Source organism: Haliotis rubra, unplaced genomic scaffold (genome assembly GCF_003918875.1).
Source record: "Haliotis rubra isolate DU_JTF1 unplaced genomic scaffold, ASM391887v1 Scf513, whole genome shotgun sequence".
Classification (NCBI taxonomy): Eukaryota; Metazoa; Mollusca; class Gastropoda; order Lepetellida; family Haliotidae; genus Haliotis; species Haliotis rubra.
This window is the reverse complement of record NW_025767206.1, coordinates 720,705-730,143: the sequence shown is the minus strand read 5'-3', so window position 1 is coordinate 730,143 and position 9,439 is coordinate 720,705. Positions and strand designations below refer to the sequence as shown.

The window sequence follows — 9,439 nt, the reverse complement described above, 5'->3', positions numbered from 1 at the left end:
CATAAAGGTAGGAGGGTAATGTTTCTTTTGGTGTTTAGTGTATGTCAAAATCTGAACGCATACGTTGGAAAACATATTTAAGCCATATCACGAGTGTCGTGTTTCTTGGATATAGATCATGTGAGTAGCGCTATGGTATGGTAAATATGGGTGTAGGTGTGTCTAAGTGGTTAAATCGTTGTTCGTCACTCCGAAGGCCCGGTTTCGATTCCTGATCTGGGTATAATGTGTGAAGGCCATTTCTTGTGTCCCCACAGTGATGTTGCTGGAATATTGCTGAAACGGCTTAGAACCCAACTCGCCCACTCACTATGAACAGTGTAGGATTTCCGTGAATTTGCGAATTACCTTAGAATGGTTTTCAGGCAGACAGGAAACATAGTTAAACTTGATATCTCAGAGTTTTTTCATTGCATGCTTGGCACTGACCTTCGCTACTTGAGACTAGTATTTTCATTGTATGCTTGACACTGATTTTCGGTACTTGAGACTAGTGTTTTCATTGTATGTTTGACACTGATTTTCGGTACTTGAGACTAGTGTTTTCATTGCATGCTTGACACTGATTTTCGGTACTTGAGACTAGTGTTTTCATGGTATGCTTGACCATGATCTTCGGTACTTGAGACTAGTGTTGTCATGGTATGCTTGACACTGATTTTCGGTACTTGAGACTAGTGTTGTCATTGTATGGTTGACACTGGTGTTCGGTACTTGAGACTAGTGTTTTTAATGGTATGCTTGACACTGATTTTCGGTACTTGAGACTAGTGTTGTCATTGAAGTTGACAACGTTGATGAAACCCACAGAATGTCTTGCTGACAAAAGTATGTGATTCTCTCCCGTGGATATTGTCAATTCTTACAACAAAATTATGCGTACAAACCAACAGAGCCTGGGCTCCGCACCGCTCCATCTGTGAAAATAAAAAATGACAAAATGAGGATCTTAAACGTGATTTATTTCTTCAAAGCACAAAACGTTTGGATATTCATTTGAAGACTTGACATAATGCCATTTCAGACCGTTCATACATGGTTTTCAAATTCAAATTGATATACCTCGATGTAAAGTACAGGGAAACGACATGAGTGATGACTATTACTTTGTGACATCATTCTGGTATTTTAGAAAATACAATAAAAAATATATACATGTAAGCACCAAACATAAAAATGAATGAAACAATATGTAAATGATACCGATCTTATTGGTAATATTATATTGATTAATCATAAGCATTATAAATATGACTAATCATATTAAAACATCAGTAACATAATGACGGAAGAAAAACTTTTATTATTATCATTTAATGTCAGAAAAATAGATTTCAGATGAGCATTATTAGTAAAAGTATTACAACATTGGAAAACCCAGCTGGTATGAAAACCAACAATCAGTTCCCTCTTTATATCTTTATGTATTTTATTGCATGGGTTTTGGAAGTATCTTAAGTGATAACTACAGTAATTGCCAACGTTATGGATTGACTACAACAGTGTATTTCTCAAACAAAAGGCATAGGATACACTTAAGCTTGGAGGTGAGGTGAAATTGGGTTTAACGTCGTCGCTTGAGAATATTTCGCTCATATGACGACGTGCATGCGTGTGTATGTGTATGTGCGGCTGCTCGTACTAGCCCAGACTGAAGCTGGTTTTATAGTGCTATCCCACTGAGATACCATGCCGCAGTGAAGCATGAATACCCCACTCAGACACATTATACTGACTCTGAGCCGACCAGTCCTCGATGTACCCATTAATGACGAGCGCCAGGCAGGGACCAACAAGTACCATATTTTAACGTCGTTTGGTATGACGCGGTCGGGGATCAAACCCGCGACCTACCGCTCTCCGGGCGGACGCTCTAACCACTACACCACGGAGGCTGTCTACTTAAGCTTGGAGGATTCGAACTAAACCAAACTGCTCTTTCTGTGTTCCAGTTCCCGGAACAAAGGGACAATAATTGACGCTAGCAGCGTCACAAGTTCAGTGACTGTTCATGTATGACAAAAAGTAGAGGCATATCTCTGGGTTTTTCTTATTTCAGTACATCTGGCCCATGTTTGATGTTATATATAGATATGAATATATGACACTTATAAGAATAGAACCTCCTTTGTCAAGTTAATGATGAGTTCATGTTTATATTTACAAGGTGAAAGTAATAAAGAAAGCCAACAATGAATTGACAAAGTCAGTGATACAGGATTAATGAACAATGATAGAAAATGAGATAGGGTCAATGTACAAAGATAACACTATAACGCCAAAGCCAGTGGGACAGGATAGTATGAATGTACAATGAACAAGTGCACTTTGATAGATGATATGATTACAGCAAGAGTACTATTGACTACATAGATACGTTGTGTACAATGTCATACAAAAATTCATGAAACATTGCGAAAATTATTATTTTTGTGAAGTTGTCAGAAAAAATTCATCTCAAAATATTGCTACAAGAATGTAACATAATGTACAAAATAAAATGGTTTGAGTCAATGGAACTCAGTATATCATCATCGCTATAACAGATGATGGCCATGACGGAAGTAATGTCCTTCATTCAGCCATACGTGTTGGTTCTCTGATTACATGTTAGCGTACATGCAGGTATCTCGCAGGTACTCCTTCACCAAGTCGTAGCAGAACTTGTACTGATCCTGGAAAAAACGACCATAAACTAACAAAGCATTTTGTGCTGTTGTTTCCTCAGATAAGTGAAACTGTAAAACATTCCCTGAATGGAATGTAACAACGATTTATCGTTTAAGCATTTATCTTTCATACTGATCGAAAGTAGAACTGAGAACACATTACATTAATCACTGAAAGAAGCGTGAATTCGAAACAGTTTCAGAATGTCAGGGGGACTAGTATCGTATGCAGAAAATGTTTTACCCGACGAAAGCTTTTGAATAATGTGCAATCTGAATAAAGATACGATGTGGTTCAAACACTAATTGTTTGGTTCTTCCCTCATAATTCAATATGTCCAATATGCGTTGACTAAGAGTTCCGAAGGTCACGACTTGAAATGAAATGGACGATGACATGAAATACAGCCAAGTCGTGCGCATGTTTCAAATTCTGAGCCAAACCTTAAAATACATAGGTCTCAGTTTAAAAACTATGCGTGTCGATCAGATAACCGTGGAATCTAAAATTTATGACCACTGACTGAAATTCTTCACCAATCCGCTCGAGGGCAGATTTTGAAAAGAGATATATGTTAATGCCATTTAAAACCTGGTTTGGTGTTTCTAGTATATGTATTATGGATGCCTGCCATACATATGTTTTACAGAAAACACAAAGAAAATATCTTAAAGAAGGATTCATACAGTTTGGGAGAATATAGAACTCCGGGTTGTTTTACATTCCTTAAACTGTGAAGGATGAGTGAGTGAGTGAGTGAGTGTGGTTTTACGCCGCTTTTAGCAATATTCCAGCAATACCACAGTGGGTGACACCAGAAATGGGTTTCGCACATTCTACCCATGTGGAGAATCGAACCCGGGTCTTCGGCGTGACGACGGAATGCTTTGACCACCAGGCTACCCCACCGCCCCTTGATTTCATACGACTTGACGAAGCAGTGAGCATTGGGTGCTTTTCTTCATTCTACTGTTCTGTCATTCCTGGATGAAGTATTTAATACTCACATACGACTGGATGAATTGGGGTCTGATACACTGAAGTTCTCGGATGGTCAGGTAGATGTCCACCTCTTTGTCCAGTCTCAGTCTGCTCATGATGTTGAGGACACTACAGAACACTCCACACAGTCGGGCACCGTCGCTGTGTTGGACGAGGAAACTTTAGATTAGCTTAAACATATTTTATTCACAAAGTTAAAAGGATAGGGGTCAAGCTCTTATAACTTATGTAGCCCCTCTCCCGGAATATCTACAGTAACACATTTCAGTGCACGTAATCGTTGGAAACAGAGGAAGACTGACATTTCAGGGGAAATATTACAGTACAAAATGTTTGCAGAAGGAAAACTATTGGAATCATTCTGATTTGCTTATATGCTGACGTACAGTTTTTAATATATTTTTATGATTTGTCCGATCTGCAATGACGTTAAGAGAACAGATAATGTAATCACTGAATTGCTATCACAGTTAACCTTTGAAACTAATGGTAGATGTGCAGAATTACAAGCATAACCTACCCCATCAACATCAGCATGCATAACGTGTCCAATTGCAAAATACTTTAGGCATCTTGTATGTATGTATCTTAGCTACTGTAGAGTGAGTGAGTTGAGTTTAACGTCGCATTCAGCAATATTCCAGCTATATGGCGGTGGTTTGTAAATAATCGAGTCTGGACCAGACAATCCAGTTATCAAACACATGAGCATCGATCTACGCAATTGGGAACCGATGACATATGTCAACCAAGTCAGCGAGCCTGACCACCCGATCCCATTAGTCGCCTCTTACGACAAGCATGGGTTACTGAAGATCAATATTCTAACCCGGACCTTCATTGGTTTATCTACTGTAGAACATATAACGTTCTATCTGTTATAGGGGCATATACAATACCATAGAAGTAGGTATAAGACTCTAAGAGCTGACAAATCTACTAACGGACACTGTGTTATTATGACACAAATAGTATGCGCGATGCTGAAAATGGTTCATCCGTCGTAATTAAAGTGCAACATACAGGCAGTGTACAAGAGTATTGTGTTCTTCAGAACTGCCTTTTCTTCCAATCTCATTCACAAACTCTAGCATCGGTTCTGTAGGCCCGGGGATCTGGGATCTCACTTTGAACACACGGATCTGGTGGAGTGTGTTATCCTGAAGATAAAGAAGATGATTAGTGGATAAAAGGGGCACGTAGCAAGACATTGGGACTGTTTTGTTGCTAACTCCTAATGCATGTCAACTGTAGAACTCCCTGAGGTGCATTTACAGCATATACTCTACTCACTTTAGTCCAAATATATACCCGTGAAGACCAGTGAAGATCCAAGTTAGAACTGGTCTTCAGGAACAAATGCTTGTCGTTAAAGGTGACAAACGGGATCGGGTGGTCAGACTCGCTGACTTACATGTCATCGAATCCCAATTGCGATCTTTTTTATAAACTGCTACCATATAGAAATGACCGTTATACATCAACTTTAACATCATTGGGGGAACACATATTTGGTGTGGATGTGCTACTTTTCAGTCTCGTAAAGTATATCGACACTATACAGAGTGTATTGTATAAATGTTTTAAGAATTGTAAACGTTTAATATTTAAAGATCTCAGAATCGGCCGCACAGCCGTAGGCAATATGTTCAGAATGATTGGTGTCCTAAAGTATCAGTTGGGTCAGGAACAACACCATGTTTAGTTGTGCAACCATACCTGTTCTCTGAGAGCCAGGTTAAGCTCCATCTCAGTGAAACTGTCTCGTGATGTGTCTTCCTTCAGTGTGGTGAGGCGGAACGGTCCTATGTTCAACGACTCATTCTTTCTTGGATATATGGCCTACGATGTGTAAGATAACGACATAACTCAGCAATTTCCATGATGCACTTGGAATGATAGCAATAACAACAATAATTACTCTCTGTGTTGGTGCTACGTACCCAGTCATATGAAATGCATCCTAACACGGCTCCTTACAAGCAATAGACACGTATTATTTCGTTACAAAGCTATTCCTCTCATTATACGTTTCTAACTGAACAAGACCCGTGAAGAAATGGTCTTCATGCTTGTTGTCAGAGGCGACTAACGGGATCGGGTGGTAAGGCTCACTGACTTGGTTGACACATGTCATCGTATGCCAAGTGCGTAGATCGATGCTCATGATATTGATAACTGGGTTGTCTGGTCCAGACTCGATTATTTACACACCACCGCCATATAGCTGGCATATTGCTGAGTGCGGCGTAAAACAACAAACAAGTGAACCAATACTATCATGACTTCATGAGCAACTTTTGTATTGGTCTTGGTAATACGGCATACTATAGTCCGTTTGGCTCAAAAGCGGACCGATGACTTGCAATCTAACTCGAAAACTAATAAACATAAAATACTCAATGAAACGCTGATCATAATCAAAACATCATACCCACTCTGTGATTTGTTTGCAGATTTTTTGTCCTAAAAATAAAAAAGTTGTTTAACAAACAATCATTAACATATTGACGCAGTTCACTATTTGTTACGAGGGAGGAGTGCAGAGAAAGGGACGGTGTTAGGGAAGCACGTGCACAAGTGCCCACAAAGTTATTGATTCATTAACCTGTGCTGTGCCGTCTCCATCCTTTCTCGAACACCTGGCTGTCCCTTTCTCTGCACTCCTCCCTCGTAACAAACAGTGAACTGTGTCAATTATTTTAACGATAGTTTGTTAAACAACTTTATTATTTTTAGGACAAAAATTCAGCAAAAACCTCACAGAGTGGGTATGATGTTTTGATTATGATCAGCGTTTCATTGAGTATGTTATGTTTATTAGTTTTCGAGTTAGATTGCAATTCATCGGTCCGCTTTTGAGCCAAACGGACTAAAGTATACTTACATGAGCCTAACACATGTATATGTGTGTTGTTGTAGTTCTTGTATTACCTACCTGATTCTCCCCCTCATCTTCCAGACAGACGATGGTGAAACAGTCATGGTCAAAGACCAACCTCCAGAAGTCTACAACAGTATCTTTTAGCGGGGTCTGGGTTGCTATCAAACCCAAGGGTTGTGTTGCCGACTGCAGGGAGAAAGATCATCCAAAAAGTGACTTTCATTTACTATCAGTCAGTCGATTAATCTCTCTTCATGGCAATAGCATGGTTATTGCCTACTGTGTACTGGCTACTCACATATGATATATAGAATATATAATGTATTTGTAATATATAATGATCCTCTTATCCCACGGGATAGTGGGGTGGCCGAGTGGTTAAAGCGTTCGCTAGTCATGCCGAAGACCCGGGTTCGATACCCACATGGGTACAATGTGTGAAGCACATTTTTGGTGTCCCCCGCTGGAATATTGCTAAAAGCGGCGTAAGACTCGCATATCCCTCCGGGTACCCATTCACTGCTGGGTGAAAATGCCTGAGATAAGACATGTTCACGTGTGCGTCGTTGTGGGACAGGATTGAATCACTCCTAGCTGCCAAATACGGTTACCCCTCCAAGGACTCTATGTGACCCAACGCTGCTTAACTTAAAGAGAAGGGGTGTACTTGACAGAGCCAGGAGATGTATCGGTCCCGCTCCAACTTAAGGAAAATGTGTGTGCCTGGCAGTGTAAGGAAATGTATGGATCCCCCACCAATTTAAGGGGAAGGTGTGTACTTGGCAGTGTTACGAGATGAATGGATCCTGCACCAACTTAAGGAGAAGGTGTGTACTTGGCAGTGTTACGAGATGTATGGATCCCGCTCCAACTTAAGGAGAAGATGTTTCTTGACAGGGCTAGGAGATGTATGGATCCTACACCAACTTAAGGAGAAGGTGTATACTTGATAGTGTTAGGAGATGTATATATATGGATCCCACACCAACTTAAGGAGAATGTGTGTACTTGACAGGGTTAGGAGATGTATGGATCCCGCTCCAACTTAAGGAGAAGGTGTGTACTTGGCAGTGTTACGAGATGTATGTATCCCACACCAACTTAAGGACAAGGTGTGTACTTGGCAGTGTTACGAGATGTATGGATCCCACACCAACTTAAGGACAAGGTGTGTACTTGGCAGTGTTACGAGATGAATGGATCCTGCACCAACTTAAGGAGAAGGTGTGTACTTGGCAGTGTTACGAGATGTATGGATCCCGCTCCAACTTAAGGAGAAGATGTTTCTTGACAGGGCTAGGAGATGTATGGATCCTACACCAACTTAAGGAGAAGGTGTATACTTGATAGTGTTAGGAGATGTATATATATGGATCCCACACCAACTTAAGGAGAATGTGTGTACTTGACAGGGTTAGGAGATGTATGGATCCCGCTCCAACTTAAGGAGAAGGTGTGTACTTGGCAGTGTTACGAGATGTATGTATCCCACACCAACTTAAGGACAAGGTGTGTACTTGGCAGTGTTACGAGATGTATGGATCCCACACCAACTTAAGGACAAGGTGTGTACTTGGCAGTGTTACGAGATGTATGGATCCCACACCAACTTAAGGAGAAGGTGTATACTTGATAGTGTTAGGAGATGTATATATATGGATCCCACACCAACTTAAGGAGAAGGTGTGTACTTGGCAGTGTTACGAGATGTATGGATCCCGCTCCAACTTAAGGAGAAGGTGTGTACTTGACAGGGCTAGGAGATGTATGGATCCCGCTCCAACTTAAGGAGAAGGTGTGTACTTGACAGGGCTAGGAGATGTATGGATCCCGCTCCAACTTAAGGAGAAGGTGTGTACTTGGCAGTGTTACGAGATGTATGGATCCCACACCAACTTAAGGAGAAGGTGTGTACTTGGCAGTGTTACGAGATGTATGGATTCCACACCAACTTAAGGAGAAGGTGTGTACTTGGCAGTGTTACGAGATGTATGGATCCCGCTCCAACTTAAGGAGAAGATGTTTCTTGACAGGGCTAGGAGATGTATGGATCCTACACCAACTTAAGGAGAAGGTGTGTACCTGGCAATGTTACGAGATGTATGGATCCCACACCAACTTAAGGAGAAGGTGTTTCTTGACAGGGCTAGGAGATGTATGGATCCTGCACCAACTTAAGGAGAAGGTGTGTACTTGGCAGTGTTACGAGATGTATGGATCCCACACCAACTTAAGGAGAAGGTGTGTACCTGGCAATGTTACGAGATGTATGGATCCCACACCAACTTAAGGAGAAGGTGTTTCTTGACAGGGCTAGGAGATGTATGGATCCTGCACCAACTTAAGGAGAAGGTGTATACTTGACTGTGGTAGGAGATGTATGGATCCCACACCAACTTAAGGAGAAGGTGTTTCTTGACAGGGCTAGGAGATGCATGGCTCCCGCTCCAACCTAAGGAGAAGGTGTTCACTTGGCAGTGCTAGGAGATGTATGGATCCCACACCAACTTAAGGAGAAAGTGTGTACACGTTCAGACAATCAACAGAAGAGCCAAGATACCGGATGCCGGTTTAGAGAGCGTTAATTACTGTACAAACAGTCAAGTGGGCGGTCTTTGTTGTGCCGAAATACGGAATAGATTTCCGCCAGATTAGAGGGCGTGTATATGATCATAAATTAACTAGCTCTGACGGGACCAAATTCTTGTACCGGTATTGAGAGCCGGTTTAGAGGGATTCCACTGTATTTGACAGTGTTAGGAGATGTATGGGTCCTGCACCAGATTGTTAATATGGAAGTTGTGTTTAGGCACATATCAGTTGAGACCTTTTGAATACTTCAAAGGTTCAAGGCACTTACATAAATAAACTTCCACTATCCTG

The 9,439-nt window shown here is 41.1% G+C and overlaps 1 protein-coding gene across 19 annotated transcripts in view; it reads right to left on the bottom strand.

The window, feature by feature from the left end:
- Positions 1-784: 784 nt before the first annotated feature.
- Positions 785-9,439, bottom strand: part of LOC124292329 — a 68,704-nt gene continuing 60,049 nt past the window's right edge. For 17 of the 19 annotated variants that reach the window (XM_046729398.1, XM_046729407.1, XM_046729411.1 and 14 more), the window contains 5 exons: positions 6,611-6,742; positions 5,392-5,514; positions 4,696-4,832; positions 3,678-3,813; positions 2,132-2,675 (listed from right to left, as the gene is read on the bottom strand). In XM_046729398.1, coding sequence (XP_046585354.1) covers positions 2,604-2,675; positions 3,678-3,813; positions 4,696-4,832; positions 5,392-5,514; positions 6,611-6,742 — 600 coding nt within the window. In that variant the 3' untranslated portion in view covers positions 2,132-2,603. Of the gene's footprint in view, positions 918-2,131; positions 2,676-3,677; positions 3,814-4,695; positions 4,833-5,391; positions 5,515-6,559; positions 6,743-9,439 lie in introns of those variants that run through there. The other 2 variants (XM_046729402.1, XR_006902424.1) reach the window with 2 other exon arrangements.